We start from the raw sequence: 24,178 nt of genomic DNA on the forward strand, positions 1-24,178 counted from the left end.
CATTTTAAATTAGTTTTTATTTTGTACAGTCATTAGTATGCATATGTATATATGTATGTATGTATGTATGTATGTATGTATATACATACACACGAATACATACATATCTGTAAGCACACAGATGCCCCAGTGTTGCACTTGTATCCAACAGATGACAAACTTGTCAGAATCCGTTCTCTCTTTTTACCATGTGGATTCAAGGAGCAGATTCAGATTGTCAGGCTTGGTGGCAATCACCTTTACCTATTGAAGTGTCTTGCTGACCCTTAATTTTTTTTAAAGAGAAAAATTTAGTTTTTGTTGCATGGTTCTTTATAACTTTTGGACAATTTTTTTTCTTTTTTTGGTTTTTCAAGACAGGGTTTCTTTGTGTAGCCCTGGCTGTCCTGGAACTCACTCTGTAGACCAGGCTGTCCTGGAACTTAGAAATCTGCCTGCCTCTGCCTCCCAAGTGCTGGGATTAAAGGTACGCACCAGCACCGCCCAGCGGACAATTCTTTACAGTCTAGCGTTTAAGCCCTTACACTGTACATTACATAGTATTATATAAATAGCTCTAAGTCACCTTTGTGAGCAGGTTTGTCCAGGTACATCTGTCATTCTTCATTTGTTTGTTTTAAAATTGATTAATTAGCTTTCTTCCTTTCTTTATGTTTTATATTTTGTATTTTGTAGTGCTGGGGATGAAACCGAGAGCCTCAGATGTGCTAAACAAGTGCTCTGTTATTGAGCTACATCCCCAGCCCAATTGTCTGTTTTAATTTTTGGGCTTAGAAGTATTAACACAGCCTGTCCATACTCAGTGTCTTTTTTTTAAGACTCCAGTTAAAAAAAACAAACCACCTGTTTAGAATGGTGCTAGCCTTCCTAATCTGAGGCAGATGAGATTTCTGTTTGACAAGGGCAAGTGTGTAGTCCCAGTAGGACAGTACTTAACCTCTATCTGTTCTATTGCAGGTTGGCCAACAGTGAAAAGCAAGGCATTCGGACACATGCAGTCTCTGTGTCAGGTAAGTATCTTTAGGTGGAGACCTTGAAGAGTAAGCTAGGAGGAGGAGGAAGAGGAGGAGGAGGAGGAGGAGGAGGACGCAGATGTCATTCTCTGTTCAGTCCACCTGCTTAGAAAGCACCTGTGCGGTTTTACTGTGGTGAAATAGCTATCCATCTGTACTTTGTTGTAGATGCTGTTGTGATCTTGTATGCTGCTCACTAGGGTACACAGGGATCCATATTGTTTCAATGCCACATGTTTATAATGAAACTTTAACTTTTGAAGTTATCATTATAGTTTATCTTTATTGAGTTTAGCAGGATTTAACAACACTTTGTATTGTGTGTTTGAAGTTTAAAATACGTGATTTTTGTAAAAATAGTTTTCTTTTTCATAGTTAACATAATGGTTATTTAATACAGTCAAGATATTACATAAGCATTATCTTAGCTATTTGTTGGTATGGTGACTTTAAAGTGTATATGCCTCCTTTTTCTCATCTAAACATGTGGAGACTAAAAGAATTTTAGGGAGGGGCAGAAAAAGGCACCTTCCAAGGGCCCCAGCTGTATATCTTAATATATGTTATACCCTGCTTTCATACATGTACATAATTCCACATGTATACATGTTACCACACATTATCTGTTCTCCGCTATGCCTGTGAACATAAAGGTTATATTTCTAAAATAAAACTTTCTAGTATATTCATTACATGATTTAATTTGTAGTTTTGTCCAATTGTTCCTGTATCTTCTTTTGATACCTAAAATAATAATATATCTGTTTGTTCTCTTCCCTCCCACAAACATCCCAAAAAACATCACTCCACAGGTTTTTGTGATACTTACCAGGCAAAATCATTCTTTTAGTGGGCAACACTGTAAGTGCTCCGATGGCCTAGAGATAACAGCTACTTCTTGGCAGAGTACAGAGAAGCTCTTGGTACTGGATTTGGTCTCACTGGACAGTTTCAGGACTACTGCATGTTCTTTAGGACATGTCAGTTATTTGAGAGCCTAAGCTATGACTTGGGAGTAAATCTAGAGTGTTAGGTCTGTCATCAGCCTTTTGTACAGTTCTTATTCTGCTTGTGGTATATATGTGTATTGACTTTGTGAACTCACCAGGCTCTCATAGTTTTTTTGTGTTGGAAGGGAAAAGGCTCAAATGCAATAGTAGAAGTCCTGAGGAAAGAAGCAGGCTAAGCCTTGGAAGGTGATTTTTCAGTGTTCAGGATAGATGGGTTAGGTTTGAGTATCACTTACCATTTAGGCAATGAAATGTATATGCCCCATGGAAAAACTGCTGCAGGTGAAGCCTAGGAACTGATGACTATGCTTGCCACAATATCCGCAGTTGCTCAAACACAGGAGTGAGCTCAGACTTTTCTTGTGCTTGGGAATTTCATTCTCCTATTTACCTTTGGGTGTTATATAGGTACAAGGCCATATGGCTCTTCTATCATCTTTCTTCATGTTGGTTCCTCAGTTTTCTTCAATAGTTGGTCAGCATCAAAGATCTGCATTTTACTTCCCTGCCAGTTCTTCCTATTTGACACCTTCATGCTTAGAAAGAAAAAGTTGGCCATTTGTTATTGTTGTTTAAAACAAATCTTACTTTGTAGCCCAGGCTGTCCTCAAGTTGTTGATGTACTTACTGAGCCCTAAATGCTAGGATTATTGGTATGCACTGCCGTACCTGAGTGGCTAGGTTGTAGTGAGTGCTATGTTTTTGCTTTATGTTCTGTGTTCTTTTCTATAAATTAATTCATGAAGTCCTTCTTTTTTGTTTTTTTAAAATGATTTATTTATTTATTTTACGTATATGAGTACACCATTGCTCTCTTCAGACACACCAGAAGAGGGCATTGGACCCCATTGCAGATGGTTGTGAGCCACCTTGTGGTTGCTGGGAATTGAACTCGGGACCTCTGGAAGAGCAGTCAGTGCTCTTAACCACTGAGCCATCTTTCCAGCCTGATGAAGGGAAGTCCTTCTAACAGACTGCTGAGATCATCTCTCTTAGTGTGCAGATGATGAAACTAAAGGCCAAGAGGTTACAAAATTTGCTGAAGATACACTGTGCAAACTTGGGTAATAGCCTCAGAGTCCATTTTAATTTCTTGGGATTCCTGGAGTATCTAAGGGGGGATTATGTTTCCGTCTCTGATTTACTTCTTTCAGAAAAATTCTTAGTAAAAATTCTGTGCCTACCAGATGATACTAAGACTCAGTCAGACACTGTCATGTCATCCCTTGGCCTAGGCCTGCCTTTCTCCTCTCCCCCTTTTCCTTAGCCTTGTTGTTTCTCATTCACATTATGCTGAGGATCATGGTCACCCTCTTCTGTCTTGTTCTTTCCTTCCTTACACAAAGACTTTCTATCCCTAAAAGCTGACAGGCAGTACTTTGGTCCCAGAGCAGCCAGATAGGAGTGCTCAGTGTCCAGGAGTAATCAGCAACAGCTGGTAGTTTTAGCCCTGTTGGTCCTGTTGATCAGATCATCTGCTACTTGCTCCTAGGCTGAGTTAAGTTTTTAAATCCTGTCTTCACAGACTGTAAAGCAGTGCCCATCTAGCCTGAAGCCAGTGCACAGTGAATCCAAGTGCTGCTCTGGCATCCCTGTGAATGTTTTTGTTAGTTTGATACTGACAGTGCTATGCTGTAATCCTATCTCAAGATTATTTCTTGACTTTGCTGTGTGTTTCTGATGTGTGTTGAGATGCTGACCCTCTGCATTAAATTCTATTTTTGCTGGGCTTGTGGTCTTCTATATCTGTCTGCTACCACAATGAGCCTGCTTTGTACAGGCCAGTTGAGTGGGCTGTGGGCTGTGTGGTCACACCTGTTATACCCTATCTCACTTACCCATGACATGTCCTACCAAGTGGACACCAATACATTTAGCAAATGCTTGCTGTGTGGTGCCTTAGGTTAGTTGTTGAAGGGCTTACCTTTGAAATTTCAATTATTTCACTATAGAAATGAAATTGACAGACTCTCACAGAGACACCTACTAAAGTTCCTGAGGCATGCTATTCAGAGTTAAGCAGGTTTAAAAAAAAAAAAAAGAACAAAAACAAAATAACAAATCTTTTTTTTTAATGCCTTTTGTGAGTTCAGGTTGAACTTGAGCCCAGTCTATAAGACCAGCACCCTAGGCTGTTTCAGGGATCTGCTGAAACAGGGTTGGTATTAGGACATTTCCCAGATCATAGAGTACTGCTGGTTTTAAGTATTTTGAAGGCTTAACTGTGTTGGGTTTTTTTATATTTGAGTTTTCTAAGAGAATAAGCAGGCCTTTTATTGAGCCCCCAAGCCTCAACTGAGTGGAAGTCCATGATGGTTGCCATTGTTATTCTGTGGCCCTTGTTCAGTGTTAGTCCATGCAAGACCAGACTATAGATTATAAACTATCTCTTTTCTATATGTCTATGGAAATGACTACACTGTTGTTTTTTTTAATCTGGCAGAAGTATTTGTTTTTATATTATTGAACTCTCCGTGCTTTAAAGACATGTACTATTAGACAACTTATTTTTAGTATTATTGCACATGTAAAATGCGTATAACAGATTGTTTCAGTTATTATTTTACTATACATAATTCTACTTAGATAGGATTTCTTTTAGTTATATTGAATTCGTGACTAAAAATTATTCTGTCAAGAAAACATTTAGCAAAATAAGTGTTATTTGTATCAATTTGCTTCAAATCCTAGAACATCTCTATGATTGAGTGGTTTGTGTACAGGTCTGGGGAAGCTGGCAGTTGATAATCATCCCTACATCTCTCACCCTGTGGGCTCCTGCATGCTAAGTTGATTGCCCATTGATTGCTTTGCTGCTGTTTAGCAAATACATACTTACATGCCTAGGAATTATGTCTGACGTATCCACAGTATTGCCTTGTTTATTAATATCCCTGCTTTAGAGATGAGGAAACCACCCCTCTCAGCACTTAAGTGGCTTGGCCAGGTTCATATAGTAGCGAGTAATAGAAAGCCCACTGTAAGCTTAGACCTTGAACTCCAGGAACTCATTCTCTTTGTTAGATGCCATTGATCATTTCAGATTCTTGATGTGTGCAGGGAGTAATATTTTAGCATGTGATTTCATTATAGCAGTTTTCTCCATTCAGCAGGAATAATACAGTACTGACCTTTCTTTTTGAATTCAAAAGTCTGCCCTTTGTTCAGTTTGAAAGAGCTACTTATGCCTAATTTTACCATCTAGTTTCCATTGTAACAGTGCCATGCCTTCCAAAATTGTCTATTCTATTACCAAAATGTTGTCCTCCTCATTCGATATGGAGTCTTATCTCAAACTATGCAGCCCGGCCTGGCTTAGAATTTACTGTGATCCTCCTTCATAAACATCCCTAGTACTGGAATTACAGGCATGTGCTACCATGGCTCTGGATGCTTGATTTAAACACTGTTCAGAATTTAAAGATGTAGAGTGGGCAGCCCCTTCCTTAACTTTAGAATATTGCTAACTAGTGCAAAAGAAGTTCATTTGCAGCTAGCAGGTATAGTGCACTACTTTAATCCCAACACTTGGGAGTTAGAGACAGGTGGATCTCTGAGTTCAAGACCAGTTCTGGTCTTATAGAATGAGTTCCAGGACAGCCAGGGATACACAGAAAAACCTTGTCTCAAAAAACAAACAAACAAAATAAAAACAAACAAATAAAAGCAAAACAAAAGAGCCAGATGTGGTGGCTGGTTTTTCAGGAAGTTGAAACAGAAGTCTTACAAGTTTGAAGCCAGTCTGCAAGAAGCCTTAGTGGTAGAACACTTATTTGCCATGTGCGAGCCTCATGTTCAATCCCTAATACTGCTTGAGAAAAGTTCATTGTCGTAAATTATGGTCTCTATGATGCATTACTGGTGATATTTGCAGAGTGATAGGCATTAGCTATTTTAAACATACTCTGAGAACTTGGAAAACTAGGAATTATTATAGGTTAGTGGTCACAATAAACATGTCTGATCTGGCAGTTTAGGAGGAACTCTAAGGCATTAAGAAGCTTCCATGTCTCTGGTATCTAGAGCCACTCTGGCTGGTGATGGTGTACACAGCTAAGGACAAGAGTAATAGGAACAGTCCATCAGTGTTGCTTCTTGCTTATGCCCCCATCTTGATGTCATTAGAATTCAGCTTGCAACTAGTGAGATTTGAGGGTACTGCTTAATCACATCATTTTCCTGTATGGTTCCTGAGAGGTCTCAAGCATTCAGAGGTCACAGAAACTAGGAAATACCAGCATTGTAAGTTGACAAATAGTGTCCTATGAGAGGGCCAGAGATGGTGACTTCTTCTCCTTCCCCTGGCATTGAACTACCTGTTTTCATATGCGGAAGGTGGTGCAGAACTGGTAGGCTTGCCTAACATCAGATCACCTGAGCCACTTTCTCAAAAAGGTTCAAAAAGGTTAGGCAATGAGGACTTCTGTCTTTACAAGTAGTCCTTGTGGATCTGCCTCTTCAGCCCTATGGGGTTTGATTCTTGTCTTCCCTAACAGCCTTCATACCAGGAGGGAAATGAAATGCTATACTAGAGTATTTTAAACAAAAATACATTTTGACTCTACAAAAGTGTGTGTTTTAGAATAGGCAGTGCTTAAGTATTCTTGGTTCACAAACCTTAATCTTCTGGCTAAACTGATGAAAACAATGATTAAATAAAATTCAATATAGATTGCAAGAAATCTATGCACCGTCTCACTAATTATCAAACAAGTACTATTAACATGGAAGAATAGGAAAAATGAATCCCACCTGAGAGCTTCACAATTGATAGTAACTGCATAGTAATTATGGGCTAAATTCAGACTTTGTGATGCAAGATAAGCCATAGAGGTAAATAGACAATATCAAATTCTTACTGTGTGTTCTGCCTTTGAGAAATTTCTTTAAATATTTTATCAGTGAGTGATTCAAGTATATACAAAAGAGCGGACAGAATTGTACATTGACTTTCTATATACACATCACCTAGAATCTGCAGCCAAAAGCTTACCGGTTTCATGTTAGTTTTACATCCTGCTCTTACATATGCCTGCAATCCTGTTATTATTCCAAAGCAAATGATTTTCAAGCTCCTTTCCGTCTAAATATAAAAATGTTATCAGGCATTTTGTGTGTTTAAATCCCATGTCTTCCATCATTCTGCTCAGTTTTATCTAGACAATAGTGAGATAAGACATCTTTGTTCAGTTTCCTCCCTGCCACTTCTGTCTGTCAGCCAGGCCCTCCTGTTTGTTTCCAATGTTCTAGTCTTAATTTTGTTACTGTAATAAAACGTGCTGACTAAAAGCAGTTTAGGTTTTTATTTGTGTATTTGTTTATTTATTTGACTTACACTTCCAAGTTACAGTCATCAAGGCAAGTTAAGCTAGGAGCTCAAGCAGATACCATGTAGGGATGCTGCCTGCTGGCTTGCTCATGCTCGTGTTCACCTTACTTCATAACAAGTTCCAGACCAGCCAGTGCTATATAGTGAGACACTATATAAATGAAAATTGTTCAGTGTGTTGGGGCTCAGCTCCAACCTGACCTCTGCTATGGTCTCTGTGAGTGGCTCACATAATGTTGGAAGCTATTGATATGCATACCTTTGCCACAAAGTGACAGTATGCAAATTTTATTGCCTCTCCCTTCTTTATTTGGTTGGAATACTTTATCGACACTCCCTAAAGGGAGTTTTCCTATTTGAGAGACAGGAAAACAGCTTTTTATGCATATGCCAGTTTGATTTGTTTGTTTGTTTTTACAGACAGGGTCTCACTCTGTAAACCAGGCTGGCTTGGAACTCACAGATATCCTCTCTCCTGCCTCTGTCTTCAGAGTGCTGTGGTTAAAAGCATGTACCACTATACCCTGGTTTGGTGGTTAGTTTTAATTGTCAATTTAACACAGTGTAGAATCACCTGGAAAGAAAGTTTCAAAGAAAGATTATTTATTTCAAGTTGACTTGTGGCATTCTTGTGGAAAACTATCTAAATTATGTTCATTGAAGTGGGAGATCATGCCCATTGTGGGCAGCAGCATTCCCTAGATCTGAGTCTTGAATTGTATACAAATAGAGAAAGGGGGCTAATCAGTATGAGCATGCAGAAATTCGTGTGTCTCTGCTCTTGACTGTATATGAGTATTGCTGCCTTGACTTCCCACAGGAATGGACCATAACCTGAAATTCACATAACTCAATAATTAGGAGGTTTACCTAAATAAACCATTCCTCCCTAAATTGCCTTTTGTCAACATAATTTATCACAACAATCCTGTCCTCAACCCCAGCAGGATTTTCCTCTTGAGGACTCAGTGCATCTTGGCCACTAGATGCCTCGCTTGCTGGCCAATCTTCATGTCAAGGACTCAATACTGAGTGTATGGAAGGCCACTGTTGTCAGCCTTTGTATCTCCCTTGTGTGAGCTCCTTCCTTTATGGATTAATTTAGTCTGTGGCCTATCTGCTTACCACCTGCTCTTAGAAGTTCTTTGAGCACCTCATGCCTAGCGCATTGGAGCTGACTGCGTGGCTTTGCTGAGCCTATGCATAGGCCTTTGCTCTTTCTCCATTGATCTTCAGCGTCTCCTTCCAGTTCATTACATTGCAGACCCTGGTTGTCTACACCTGAGACCTAAGTCCATGGCTTTATTTTGCTTAACACTGTTTCCTACACAGTGTGCCTAACTCATGGTAGATGTATGCATGCAACGAAAATAGTTATCTTCTGTAAGTTAACCTCATAACCCTTTGTATGAAGCAGGTTAAAGTCAGTATTACTCAAGAAACACATTTTTAAAACTGCTTCTTTTTCAGTCAAGATAAAGAATATTTACCTGTTTAGAAATAGACTATATAGTGAAGAACTAAGATAAGCTGGACATGGACAGTGGTTCCTCTCCAAGAAGTGAAAACTGTCAGTGTGAGTAGTAGAGCTGCTGTCTGAATTCAGACTGCCAGGTTTCTTCTGTTTTTATTTTTTTACCATACATTTTCAGAGAATGGTTCTAAGAATCATGAGTTAAAAACTTGAGTGTTTTTTTTCTCAATTTTAATTTGTTTCATATTCATATTGGCTTAGTTTATATTTTTGTATTTTTTTTTATTTTTCTTTTTGTTTTTTGACATGGGGTCCTATATAGCCCAGACAAACTGTCAGCTCCTGTTCCTTCTGCCTCCACCTCTAAAGCTGTGAGATTATAAGCATTTACCTCCATCTCCAGCTTCACACATCCTACTATGTTGTCAGAGCATAATTCTCAATATCAGGAAGTTAATACTGACAGATGTTGTCATTCATAGCCCATACTAGTTCACTGCAGGATTATTCCCCATAGGTGTTTGATCCTCATCCTCCCCCTGCCACCTTAGTCCATAATCCACCCAGCATCAAATGGAGCATTTTATTATCTGGCCAGAGCTATTATGTAGGAAGTCTAGAAACTAAGAGTGGTTTCAGAACAAGCACTCAGATGATGTAGTCAGTAACTGCTACTTTGTACATTTTAGTTCTTCTCATTTCCCTTTCTAGTGTGTTAATACTGATATTATTATCTTCTTGGTGGCCAAATTATTTTAACCTTCATTCTTCATGGGTCCACATTCAAGTCAGGACTGTTACTGATGACCCTGTGGTTGTACTGTCACACTATGTCTGCTTGATTCTGATGTGTTACTCTACTGTCATTGCTGTAGTGTAGCTACTCTGTGTCCTCACTGCTTCACATAAAGAGTGGATCCCTCATAAGCTCAACCACGTGGATGGATGAATGAATGGATAGATGGTGGTAGCTTTGCAGCTTCTGTAGTTGGACATCCTCATCATCAATTTATACTAAGATATTCCAGATCTTAACTGCTCATGAAGCTCTTACAGTTTTCTAAGATTTCTTTCTTTATGGACAAATGTTAAGTGTTGAAAAGTGCATACACTGTTCATGATCCTTAAGTTATTCATTAATATTTATTTATTTACTTATTCATGTATTTTTGCTTACTGGTTTCCCCTCCCTCTTTTTTATTTTTAGTTGTGTTATTTGTTACTTGACTGGCCTGAAGAGCTCATAGCTGTTAGTTATTTGTTTTGTTTTGTATTTAGTGTTAATCTTTAGTAAAACAAATAATTCTTTTTTAAGCTACAAGTCAATGATAGTAATGAAAGCATTTCAATTTTGTATTTGTTTTTATAGCTATAATTTTAAAATTTACTGGTTGTTTTTTTGTATTGAAATAATTTGTTTCTGTTTTTCTTTTTCTTCTCTTGCCTCTTTGTAAAGGAGTCAATCACTGCCAACATAAAGTTAAGAAAGCTAGGCGCTTTCTCCCTTTGGTCTTCTGTTCTCTTGAACCTCCTCCAACGGGTACTGCACTGCACTCACACAGGCTTTCCTGTCAACTCAGGCACCTCACAAAACTAACTATAGCTAGATGCTTCTAGATTGTCCCAAGCAATCAATAGCCATACTGAATATCAATGTATGTGCTGTCCACTGCCCAGATGTGATAACTGATAGGGCAGGTTTTATGTCTTGTAATTGACATAATTTGTGCCATTGTCTTAACCAGACAGTCTTTTGTTGCCCATTTGCTGCTTTTAAATGCATGACAGGGCAAGAAGTAGCTTCCTGGTGCCATTTCTGTTATCTTGTTTTCCTACAAGGGTTGTCAAGACCTGTTTGTGGTCTCGTGAATTTCCTAATACAGCATGTGGGGCATGGTCCATATGAGCCCTGGGTGTACACATTCTGCATTCTGAGAGGCAGATGTTCAGGAGAGATGAGGCAGCTGTGCCATTTGGAGGGTTTTCTAGTAAAGCAGTGATTTTTGTTGTTGTAATTATTAAAGCAATTTTTTTTAAAAAAATGCTTTAAAATTAGTTTTGTATGAATTCAAATGGGAACTTGAATTGTCATTCAAGCCTTGAGAACTACACTTGCCCTTTATGGTAGTGTGGGCACGGCCTGCATCTGTCATGGGGGACTTCAGTTCACTGCCTCATTCAGTTCACTGTTTATCTTGTAGTGACCCTTTTGCTTACAGGGTAATGAAGAGTTTCTTGTATCTGAAATGATACAAATGCTCCTTAAGGAAAGTGGAAGCTCCTTTAACATTTAACAATGATAGACAATGAAATTACTTTTGCAGTGGAAAGTAATTAAGCTCCACTGTTCTCCTGGTAACTGTATAATCTGTTGGCAGCTTAAAACTTTGCTTAATGGCTTTCAACTCCAGTAAGCACACTAGTACATTTTTTTTTTTTTTTTTTTTTTTAGCCTGTGAATGAACCTTGGGGTGATTTTGTTGTTTTCTTAAGCTTTGATTTACTTGTCATTTTAATAGTGTGTTTCCTTCTCTTTTCTCCTTCCTTCCTGTCCCTCCTACCCTTTGTTCCCTACTTCTTCCTTTGCATGCCACCTGGATCTGCAGATGAAATTAGTGGGGACGGTAATATTTATTTTCACATTTGTGTTACTGCTGTGAGTTAATCATGTGGTGCATGTATAATAACTCTTAACTTATGAATGAGGTACTAAAAAGCAAAGACAGTGATCTTTACCAGTTGTTCAACTGTGATAATCAAGGAAGTACTAGCACTATGATGATTACTTTTTCCCTCAGCATTTTGTATATTTTAAAATTTTGGTGTTAGGTTTTATGTCTGCTTTGTGTTGTTCTTGAACAAAATTTGGTGTATTAATTCCAGAAGATTAAGTTTTATAAACTAGAAGAGAGGGAAATTAGTATTTTGAATTGTGGTTGAGTGACAGAACACCTTGAGTGGAGATTTTTACTGCTAGATGTAAACCTGGCGAGGATGAGCACACAGGACCACAGAACTCCATGACAGAACGTGTTCCTTGTGGAATCGGAAGCTGGTGTGGAGCTTCACTTCTGGGGTGCTCTGCGAAAGTCAGATGTCAGTACCTGCTACTCTGAAATGTTTTCTGTGCTTCCTGACTACCTGCCAACCCTCCTTCACCTCATCAGGCTGCATAGTTCACAGGTGGAGACATCAACCAGTAGAGACTAGAGGTGGGGCTCCAGGCTCTGCCTTCTCCACTGTCCCATTCTGTCACCATCTGACTTGCAAGTGACCTTAGCAGTCTGCCTTCCCATGAGAAAAGACCCCAGTAGTCATTGTGAGGATGACTGCTAGGCACAGATGCAGACAACTATAGACAAGCATTGGTTACCACAGATGGTTGCAGTGCAACATTCATGTGTGCTTTCCTCACACTTAAGTTTCTGGTGCTGATTTAGCTAGAACCAGGCTATGTTCCATCTTACAGGGAGTAACAGAGTTATATGTTCTTGGCTGGGGTCCATAAGAAAATAAGGCTCATCTGTTCTGCTGCCTCCTGAGATAACAATGTTTTTATGCTTTTAATAGTTATGGGGGCCAGGCAGTTGTGGTGCACGCCTTTAATCCCAGCACTTGGGAGGCAGAGGCAGGCCGATTTCTGAGTTCGAGGCCAGCCTGGTCTACAGAGTGAGTTCCAGGACAGCCCGGGCTATAAGAGAAACCCTGTCTCGAAAAAAACAAACAAAAAAAAAAGTTATGGGGGAAATTTTAAAAGAAAACTAGTGTGTAGGATGTCAGAATTATGTGAAACTCAAACTAGAGTGTCCATAAGTAAACAGTTTGGTTACAACATAGCCTCACATATTTGTCAGCTTGGTACCTGTCCACCCAAGGTTGTAGTTTGAACAGCAAAGCCAAGTCCTTGCCGTAGGAGTACAGTTGTAAAATATTTCTTCTTGCTTGGCCTCTTATAGAAAAAGTATTTCACTTCCTGGTCTAGATCATGTAGTTGGTTAAGATTTTGAGTAAAGTGGCCTTGTAGCTCCTAGAAAAAACCCTCTTTGTGATTATACATATATACATACACATACACATGCATATGGTTTCTATAGAATTTATAACATGTTTGTTAACCCTGGCAGGATAAGACCCTGAGGGTGATTAGTCCTCCTGAATTATCTAAATGAGCCAGCCCCTGTGATGGTATTATTAGTGCTTGGCCTTGATGGTAAAGCACAGACACATACAGGTACATGCACATGCATGAGCCACCTTCCAAGCCCCAGGAGCAGCAGGAAAGCCAGTCAAGAGAACAGTTGTCAGAGTTTTGGGTGCCTCCCTGCTCTAGCAGACATGCTTCCTAAGGGTTAGGAAGACATGGATGCAGAGCTGTGTCCTACCCAACACATCAGGAAACAACAGTTTCAGTTTCAGAGGGAAATTCTGAGCTCAGGCTTTTGTACGTTGCTTTTTTCTACAGACCCAAGGACAGTATCCATGCTGCACCAGGCAGGGCATCCCTCACAAATTCCAGGCAAGCCTAATCATGCAGCATCAGAGACACATGTGCCAGGGTATGACCCTGTGATACCACTGTTTCAATAGTAGCTTTGTTTCCTTTTACTGTGCTTTAACATGAGAACTTGTCTCTCATTTCTGAGCTATGACCTTCTTCCTTTTCATATTGTAATACTGAAACATACAAATTATAATATTCTAATATTTAGAAGTTCTTGTTTGTATAATACTTATTTGCATTTTTCCAAGTTATTATATTTTATCCTCTTTTTGAGATAATGTCCAGCCCATGCTGATGTTCAACTGGGTATCTAACCAAGGATAACATTGAATTTCTAATCCTCCTGTCTTCATTTTCTGAATGCTGAGGTTATGATAAGTGCCACTGTGCCTAGTTTCATGAGGTGCTGGGAACTAAACTTGGGGCCTTATGTATGCTAGGTATACTAACTGCACTATATTCCCAGCCCCCTTTTTTATTTTATTCTATTTTTTTGAGGCAAAGTATTGCTTGTGTTGTCCAGGTTGGCCCCAAATGATCCTCCCACCTCAGGCTCAGGCCTAGCTGGGATGGCAAGCGTAGATAGCTGACTTTTGAGCCTTGAACTTATGAGCCTATGATCCCAAAATTGTCTGCCAAGTTTACAGGTCTGTTGAACTTTTCTGTCAGTGTATCTTGAGCAAAATTGAGTCCAAAAATACATATTTTAATAGCCTCAAAGAAGAAGGTTATCTGGTCTCACAAGTATAGTTCCAAATGAGTGTGTGTGTGTGTGTGTGTGTGTGTGTGTAGGTAGGTATATAGTTTTTCTTTTTTAATGTAGCTGTGGCTGTCCTGGAACTCACTATATAGACCAAGCTGGCCTTGAACTCACAGAGCATCCTCCTACCTTCTTTAGTGCTGGAATCAAAGGCATGGGCCACCACACTTTGAAACCTTCGTAATACTTTGAAAGGTAATAAAAGCTGATGTATGACATCTTAGAGCTAAGGATTTATGAGCTATGTTGAGCCTCATTAGCTCTCTCACTTTGTGCATGTGAACAAGGATCTGCTGAGAGCTGTGTAACTAGTCACAGTACTGTCCAGTCTTTATCAGCTTAGGGACCTTTTTCCCAATCACGTCAAGTGAAAACTGTGGGCCCAGGTCCTCCTTCCATTTTTTTCTTATTTTGGTGCCCAGATCTCCAAGCCTTTACTTTTTGACTTCCTGTGTTGCTCCTGTGATGCCGTTATTCAGGGGACATTTTCTGACTGGTCTCCACACTGTCCTACAACAACTTTCCCTGGTTTCTCCTCCTTCCATAGTGTGCTCTGTGTATATCAATCCATAAAGCACATCAGAGATTTTATGTTGAACTCAAATAACTTTTTAGAAAATATGCAGGGCTGGAGAGATGGCCCAGAGGTTGAGAGAACTGTCTGCTCTTCCTGAGTTCAATTCCCAGCAACCACATGGTAGCTTATAACCATCTCCAATGAGATCTGGTGCCCTCTTCTGGCCTGCAGGTGTACATGCAGGAAGAATGCTGTATACATAATAAATCTTAAAAAGAAAATAAAATAAAATATACAAATCCTTTCTGTTTTAGTTTTTGTTTTAGGGGTTTTGTTTTGAGGTGAAGTGTCACTCTATAGCCTAGGCTAGCCTCAAACTTGTGAATGATCCTATTCCCTTAACCTCCCAAGTGCTGAGATTTCAGGAGTGAGCCACTATGCCTGGCATGTATAGGTTCTTATAATTTTGTGAACTAACTGAAATGTAGACAGTATTATTTTCCCAAGTCCATATTGATGCTAGCCTGCTGTATTTAAGTCATTTCCATATTTTGCCTTCTGAATTGATTCAAGATTGCTATGTCCTGGGGCGAGAGGTGAACTTGTTTTGGAGGTACTTGAGTTAAAGGTACTGACTGAAAAGGTCTTAAGACAGGAACTACTTACCTAAGATAGTCCTCATGAACAGTAGCATTAGGAGTACCTGCCACTTCTCAGTCCCTGTTAACATCATTTTCTATCATCGTAACCCCACAGGTGTATACTCCTCTCTTATACACATGAAGGCATGACTGTGGCATAGGCAGGTAAACAGACAGGTACAGCATGCCCTGCTGTTTGTTTTCTGTGTGACCCTGCATAAGTTTCTCAAGTCCTGGGAATACACTGTACTAACTGTGTTACCACGGTGCATTCATCCTCGTTGGCTTAGCACATAGCTTCCGAGCATGTGCTTTGTGTCAGATACTATGCTTGATGCTGAGGACACTAAGGAGAAAAAGGACACATGGGGACATTCCTCCAGTAGACTCTGCTCTGGAGAGGTGGCATATAGGTGTCAAAATAGCAAACTAATATATGATACTAGTATAGCATGATCTAATATATGATTAGAGAATTCAGAATAAGGAATGGGGATAGTTTGAGGAAAACTTTGAAGCAGGCTATGGTAGCAAAAACCAAAACTAGCTGTGAGCCCACGTGAGCTATTTTTAGGACGTAGTAAGACTCAGTTGAGGTCACTGCTATTGGTGTCATCTTCTGTTTCACACCCTTCATTCAGACAGAAGACTCCAGTTACCTAAAAGGATTCACTTTGGGATGAGCTTGCTGTGGTCTTCTGTTAACCAGGAATTTGTGCTGCAGTGGCTTTAGGGCATTTAGTTTATAGGACAGTGTGATGATTAAGTCCACTACATTAAATAATGTACAGAAAGCAATTGGCAGAGACTAATCTGAGTACTATGGTGCTTCCATGGCTCAGCTATTGGAGTAGACTCCTTCTCACCTGGTCATGTTTTTAAAGAGCAACTCCCTCTAGCCTCCAGCTTTTCTTTTATTGGCTGTGGTACACTAAAAGCAAAGTAGCAGGCCTACAGGGTATCAAATATCTGAGAACCCAGTAAGGGAGACAAGAGGAGAAGGTTGCATTTCAGATTCATTAAAATTTTGCTTTAGGGGCTTGGAGAAGTGGCTCAGAGGTTAATGCTGACTGCTCCTGTAGAGGACAGTTCTGATTTTCAGCACCTACATGATAGCTCACACCATGGGCACCAAACATAAGTATGAAACTAAATTAAGCCTAGTGTGGTGGCACATTCCTTTAATTCCAGCACTCAGGAGGCAGAGACACTCTGTGAGTTCAAGGCCAGCAAAGCAAGGCCAGGACAGCCAAGACAGAGAAAGCCTGTCTTGAAAAATGAAACAATAACTAAATTTAAAAATGCTTTGCTTTAATTCTATATATACAATGCTTATAAACACATGAGGATTTAGGAGAGTTGATTTGGTGGTGGTGTTTTTCCCCAGCCAGATTTTTTTTTTTTTAATTTTTAATCCCTTTTAGTGCTGACTACATATTCAGAACTGCATTCTTCCCTGTAGAGCAATGGTTCTCAACCTTCCTAATGGTGCAACCTTTTAATATAGTTCTTTATGTTGTGGTGACCCCAGTCATAAGATTATTTCATTGCTACGTAGTAATTATAAATTTGCTACTGTTATGAAACATAATGTGAATATCTGATATACAGGATATCTGACACTTGACACCTGTGGGTACCATGGCCAACAGGTTGAGACCCAATGCTTTAGAGGTTTGGTGGCAGTGGTTATCCTGCTGCAGCACATGCAGTGTCAATTTCCTTACCACTGGAAAGAGTGCTTTCTGGAGTATCCTTGACTTGTGTGCTTTTGATCTCAGTGGTGGACAGGAGAAAGCACTTGCAGCCCCAGGGACTCAGTGTAGGTGTTAAGCTAGCTCTCTGAGAGCTTTGTCAGCAGCTTGGCAGGTCCTCTCCAGCTTTCAGAGAGGCTTAGGAGGTAAAAGTTTTCTCCAGAGGGAATCAATCAGAATCCACCTAACTGTGTTTCCAGCACTCAGTAGTGGCTGTTTTCTCCACGAGTGTTTTTTTTTTTTTTTTTAATTTTCCCAGTACTACCATGGGGGTTAAGTTGCTGCATTTACCAAAAGGGATTAGTGAAAGCTTGAATGTATCCACCTTATCTCAAAAGTAGCTCAGTTTGATATGCAGTTTGTTTGTTCTTATTCTTTTTACTAGATCTTTTACCTGGGTAAAAAGGCACCACAAGATAAATTCTTGGATTGTGTGGGTTTTCTTTTTCAAACCTACAATAAATGCAATAAATCACCCCAGTATAGTGCCCTCAGAAATTGGGTCATTATGTATTCTCAAGTAGAAGCTCAGAATTGTCCTGGCAGGATAAATGGAGTGAATTGGACTTCATTTGAAGATATCTGTGTCACTTGGGAACTCCCACCAGGCCTGAGTGTGGTTCAGATGTGCATTTGCTGTAGTTGAAGGAGAGCATTGGATTAAGCAGGCATCTCCTTTGAATTTTGTAGTGCTTAATTAACATCCTTCTGGTTTCCATAAGGATTATTAGCCTATTTGCCTTCTGATAAATAAGTGTGTGTGATGACATGTTGGGCCACAATGGCACTTTTCTTTTTATAATTACATGTGAGCCAGATCTGAATCCTAGTATTCTTGTGAAGATTTGCACATTATGGGTTTGGGGGCACAGAATCCTGTTATTTGAAATTATGTTGAAGGTCAATCAGTCAAGCATTTTAATTCACCCAACCTGTCTTGTTTCCTTCCAGAAACAGATGACTATGCTGAAATCATTGATGAGGAAGACACATATACCATGCCCTCAAGTAAGTATGATGCTTGCTTCTCACAATGAGAAAGAAGCTTTAGAGCTTATCTGTCATTGAGCACCTAACAGAAATGTTCTTTCAACTTTTAGGTAGAATTCTTTGTGCCTACCCTATAGTCAGAAGCTTGAAATGCAGATACCAGAAATAAGTTTATTTATTTAGAATAAAATTTTTGTCATATCATTTTCTGGCTCTATGATAATTAATCTTCATTGATTATTTTGCCTTGATAGAAAATGAGTGTCAAGTTTAAATGTACATGCATTCTTGTGGAACATTTTAAAAGTATCCTTACTTGGATTTTCTGAGAAAACAGGCAGGCCTCTGAAGCCTATAGTTCTCTGCTCATGTCCACCTACCTTTTAAGAGTCCTTTAAGTTAACAGCAGGATGCAGGAACTGAGATGTAGTATGTAGGTTTGGGCTGCCAACAGCAAACTTAAGACAATGAATTGAACTTGAATTTACCGTTTTGACTAGCCTTTAGTGATTTCTCCATTTCTTCAGAGAACCCACGTCTGTCTTTGTTACTTATAATTGACCAGGAAATACAAATATCTTTTATCCAGAATTTATGGAATACATATTTAAATGTCTTTGAGTTAACTCAAAGATGGTTGGTTGTTATATGTGTTTAGTTTCTCTTTTATTCATTTGTGCTTAAAGTAATTAAGTAAATATTATTGAATTGTACTCTCCACGTTTGTTGTTGTTGTTAATCTAATCGCTATTAGCAATTTCTAAGCAAGGTCTTCCACTTTTTTTCTCTCTCTTAATTGCAATACAGAAAGCTATGGAATAGATGAAGGTAACAGGATCCTTTGATGTAACTGCATTTGCTTGCAATTGCCACAATGGAGTGATGGGGGTGTTTCAGTTTCAGTTAATATGTTTTCAAACTCGTTGTCATTGGTTTACTCATACTGTTAAATCAGTGGAATTACTGGCTAAATCGATTTTAAAGAGGAAGGAAAACAGCTGTCTAAAACTTGGGGGTGATCTGTCTGGTTTAGTTTTCTGACCCAGGAATCTGTTAACTCTTGCTGTTATGTTGGTCACACCAGAGATGGAACATATGCAGGGTAGGCATGGGATGATTCTCATGCTTAAAGTAGCCCAATCCAGCTAGAGTTTGTTTTTTCTGCTTTCCTAGTACTTTATTTCCATGTGCCTCAGCAGCCTGATAAATAACTTGGTATAACTCGTGATTTAATGTCTTAATTGAAGCACATACTCTCAGATGCTTGTGCCGGTATATTCAGTTCAAAGTCATCTAATTTTGAAATTCACTTCTAGAAACTACCTCTTTAAACTCTTTTAGCTCCATAAGTAATCTAGAGATAGGATTATAACGAAATGGAAAACTCTTAAACTTTCAAAACCTAGTTTACTCAAAAAGTTTAATGTTGCTTCTGTACTTAGAAATTACAGTTATTTAAAAAATAATTGCTTTAAATAATTTTAGAGTCTTCATATATTAATACTTAAACCAGTAGTGATTATTAATTATGCATATAATACAGTATTTAGAGCAATTATTTAGAAAATGATCAGATAACCAAATAAGTCGGAGATTTCTAAGCACAAAATGGGCTTTAAAAAAATCTACCATCAGTCAAACTCACTGTTTGGTAGTTCTGTGAGTACCATACCTGATTACTAGTAGTCTTTAAAATAATGTTTAAGAGGGTTTCCACTCTGTTCAAACATTTTTTATGTTGATATGCTGCAAATTAAAATGTGTTCATGAATCATAATTAGATAAATGTATCTATTGTGCTATACCCACATTTAGAATTCTGTGCCAGTTTATTTATGTGTGGGCCATGTTTTGCAGCCAGGGATTATGAGATTCAGAGAGAAAGAATAGAACTTGGACGTTGTATTGGAGAAGGTCAGTTTGGAGACGTACATCAAGGCGTGTACCTGAGCCCAGTAAGTCCTTACCACTACCAGAAATAAAGACTGATTTTTGACTGTTTAAGTATATAAAGGTAATGTTTACAGAATTGTTCAGCAATTTACCACAGTCAATTTTAGAACTCCTTCTTCATCTAAAAAACCTGATGATACTCATCAACAGATAGAGTTCATGCTACACCTCCCTTCCAAGCTTCTGGCAGCCACTTATCTCCTTTCTGCCTCTCAGTGTCCCTGCTGAGAATAGTTCATATGAATGGGATTATATAGTATGCAATCTTCTTCCCCTTCATTGCCTTATAATAGCATTTGCATACATACATGTACCATCTTTTATGCATCCTTTTTAAAAATAATTTATTTTATGTGTATGAATGTTTTGCCTGCGTGTACATTTGTCTGCCATGTACTTTACTGATGTCTAAGGATGTCAGAAGAGGATATTGATTGAATCCCCTAGAACTAGAATTACAGACAAAGTTGTGAGCTGACATGTGGATGCTGGGAATAAAAGTTGAGTCCTCTCAAAAAGCCGCAGGTCTTATTAACCAGTGAGCCATCACTCCAGACCCTGTTTGTCTATTCTCCATGTATTCAATATGTAGGATGTTTCTACTTCTTGATTATTAAGTGCTGTTGTGAACATTGATAGGTGAGGCTTCCTCATAGAGTAGCTATGCTTAACTTTTGACTATTAGTTTTCAAAGCACTCTTCATGTTACATGCCTCCTAGCCAAGATTTCTGTATCTTCACTAGTGCCCTTTGTTTTGTCTCTTTTCTTTTTAAGAGTGATGATACTTAAATTTGTGTTTTAGAATTACAGTATATATTTATTGAAGAAACTTTTGAAAACAAAATGTTGACAGATACACAGAGATGGTTGTGATAATATAACAGCACAGAAAATGGCTCTTGTGACATCCTTGCTGTGAACACTTGAGAAAATGCTTTTCTGCTGAGCTTCCATAGCTGCCCTTTTTCATACATTTTACCTAGACGTAAGGAAGAGCTTCCTGCTTGTCCTACCGTGTAGTTGGGGGTGGAAGTTCCAATTCTGATGCCTTTCTTCTGTTTTTAAATGGAATTACGTAATATATTGTTTACCACTCTAGTTGGTGGCAGTGGGAGAACTGGGCCTAAAAATGAGGTAGACTAAAGTCTCATGCAGTAGCCAACGTTATTCAGAGCATCAAACAATGATTCTTAACTCTCAAGAGTTAAGAATCACATGAGTAAGGTGTTGAGTCACAAGAACAAGCCACACATGCAAAACCACGTGTTTCCATGGAGGCATATAAATAACAATAGCCGGAGTCAATTCACTTCTGTCTGTTATACCTGTCTTCAAGAAACCAAGGTCACAAGACTTGTTTTCTTGTAGTTTTCTCATAAGCACTCAGAATTCTCACACAACTCTAATTGGATAGTACATTATATATTTTCCCTATTTTCTTATCTCAGTTTCAAGAAAACTATATATTTGTTTTCATTGTCTTAACTCTGCCTTTTGAGGCCAAAATACAGCAGAAGGACACCTGGGTCTTAATTGGTGGAAGATCTAATCCTAGACATAGCTCTGCTTGACTGTGATGACAGGAAGTGGGGCTCATGGGTTTCTGTTACTAAATCAGGTGGTCTGCGTTTTTTTTTTTTTTAAACAACTCCTGATAAGTAAGTTCCCAGACTTGTTACTCACTCAACTGGCTCATACAGCAGCATTGGTAAACTCCCTCCATGAGCCCCCTTCCCCCTTTAAAAAATGAATCTATCTTAGATATAACAATCCCAGATCCTCAGTCTGGTATTTACTGTAGTTCCAAAATGAATTGCCATCCTCCAAACAATAGCAGGAACCACCTTCTTTGGGATCCCTTTCTGATGTCTGTTGTAACAGGAAACAAATTTGAGTGTAGCAGATGGAGCTGGGCGCCAGACCCAGGTGGAAGGCTGGGCCTATAGCCTGCAGAAGGAAAGAGAGAGGGAGAAGGGAAGGGGGGAGGGAGAGAGAGAAAGAAAAAGAGGGAGAGGGAAAGGGGAGGGGGGAGAGTGGTGGTGGGGGGAAGGGAAGAATATATATTGAACATTGTGAGGAGATCCATTTTGTCTTCCCGATTTGTTCAGAGTTGTGGCAGAGGTTGTTGTATGTAGCAAGGCAGCAATGGCTACCCTACCTGGGGTCCTCTAGAAAACAACTTCAGTGGGATGTGTGTTGTGTGTAAGAACAGCAGGACCTGCTCCTAAACTGTTGGATATAAGGGTAAGGGAAACAGAAGTTTAAAGCTTCATCAAGATATCTTCTTTAAACAGCTGTGACTATGGTTTCATTTCAGAGATAGAGAAGACTATGGAACACACAGCTTTGACAGTCTTCTAGAGGCACAGAATAAGGCCTGTGTAGATACGAGTTAAGAAATTGGCTTCTGTGGTGATGGAAGCCAGCAAGTTCCAGGACCCCAGGTTAGCAAACTCAGAAGAACTGATGATGTTGTCCAGAGTCCAAAAGCAAAGTAAAAAGTAGTCAGTTAAGACCAGAAGATAGTATCTCAGTTCTCACCTTTTTGTGAGAGTCTTCTGGGTGAGGCCTACATATTGGAAAGGACAACTCACAATCTTAATGTTAACTCATTGGTGAACCAGACGTGGAGGCACACAGCTGTCATCCCAGGACTTAGGAAGCTGGGCAGGGGGATTATGAGATCAAGGCAGCCTAGTCACATAGCAAAGTGAAACCTTGTCCTTCAAAAACAACCTCACAAAAACATCCAGAAAAATATTGTTTCACATATCTCATTGCCTCATGAAATTGCACATAAAATCACTTTTTAGTGTGTTGTCTAAAGTTCTGTTTGGATCATGCTACCTTAAAAATAACTTTGTACCTGCAATTGGAGTAGCTCCGCTCTGTGAATATGGTCTCGCAGGGAAAGTAAGGACAAGAGGTGCCAGTTCAGCATGTTGATAACATAAAGTCCTAAGGCACAAGGTAAATTAGCCAAGTGATTGAGAGTAATGAACCTGGGGCTCAATCCTGAGATTCCAACACCTAGAAGTCTTGAAGCGATCTTTCCTCAGCTGTTTTTAAGTCTAGTCCTTGCAGCTTGTGACTGGTGCTTATGGTTACTGTGAATTGCCATGATTCACGTTTTAAACAACTGCTTCTTGACCAGCATGGTGTGTCACTTACTATGCCTTCTAACATCTACTGTTCCTTCTTTTGACTCATACTCAGTATGCAGGACCTAGGTCCCAATAGTACATTCTCAAGAGGAAGATAGCATAATCCAATGGGAAACCTACAGAGAACACAGAAATGCTCAGAACTGGCAGAGAAAACCAAACACAGATCACACAGCCCCATAGGAGACCAGATAGCACAGTTCTCTTCACACCTAGCTGTTTTTAGGAAGAAAGGGGTTATAGAAGAAGTCAGAGAGGGATTCACAACATAGTGTGGTCATAACTGTGGTCTTTGTCCTTAGATGTGCCTCTGCCCAGGTTATTAATCCATACTTCCTAGCATAAAGACAGGAGTTAGACAGTAGAGACAGTGGGAATGGGGTGACTTGACATTTGCCAAGCCCTTGTAAAGCTCTGACTGCTCCATTTTGCTGTCCTCCTCTTTTCTTCTTTGCTTAGTGACTGAATGTGAGGCATAAGTAAGGTAAATAATAGTTTTGACAAATATAATGTCTGCCCATGTTTACCCATACTGTGCCCTTGATTCACTCAAAGCCACAGACCATTTCTTCTTTTATGTTCCTTTTATCTTTTAAGCTTCACACTTTGAGCTTGTTGAAGATAAACTCTGGCTTTTAGAACTACACATTTTCTTGGACTTTCTCCTGTTTTGTGGCTTATACCTTCCTAGTGTCCTTTACCATTTTCCCTTCTTTCTCTGACTTTCCATTGCTGTGCAAAGCATAGTCCCGAACCTACTGTCTGTTCTGGTGATGCACTGTCCCAAGAATCAGACTGTCCTAATGCCTCTGGTGCCCTAGCTATCTCAAGAGTATCCTTGCTTCTCATATTTAGAGACCTTCAACTTCTCATTTTTCCTTCCACATTATTAGTCCCTCTGGTCAAATCCTGAGTTCACTTTCTCCTAGCACACCAAGAGACACCTTTGCTGAACCTTGAGGAAAAAAAATCCACATCTCCATACCTCCACTGCTGCTCACTGCCTAGGCAACCATAGCTTGTTGTCCAGGTTCCAGCAGTAGCCACCTATATTACTCTCCATGCTTGACT

General features: G+C 39.4%; 1 protein-coding gene across 7 annotated transcripts in view; it reads left to right on the top strand.

The window, feature by feature from the left end:
• Window positions 1–24,178, top strand: part of Ptk2 (protein tyrosine kinase 2) — a 177,820-nt gene that overhangs the window by 86,263 nt on the left and 67,379 nt on the right. For all 7 annotated transcript variants that reach the window (XM_028773232.1, XM_028773233.1, XM_028773234.1 and 4 more), the window contains 3 exons: window positions 958–1,010; window positions 17,951–18,007; window positions 19,847–19,944. In XM_028773232.1, coding sequence (XP_028629065.1) covers window positions 958–1,010; window positions 17,951–18,007; window positions 19,847–19,944 — 208 coding nt within the window. The remainder of the gene's footprint in view (window positions 1–957; window positions 1,011–17,950; window positions 18,008–19,846; window positions 19,945–24,178) is intronic.

Source organism: Grammomys surdaster, unplaced genomic scaffold (genome assembly GCF_004785775.1).
Source record: "Grammomys surdaster isolate TR1022 unplaced genomic scaffold, NIH_TR_1.0 224, whole genome shotgun sequence".
Taxonomy (NCBI): domain Eukaryota; kingdom Metazoa; phylum Chordata; class Mammalia; order Rodentia; family Muridae; genus Grammomys; species Grammomys surdaster.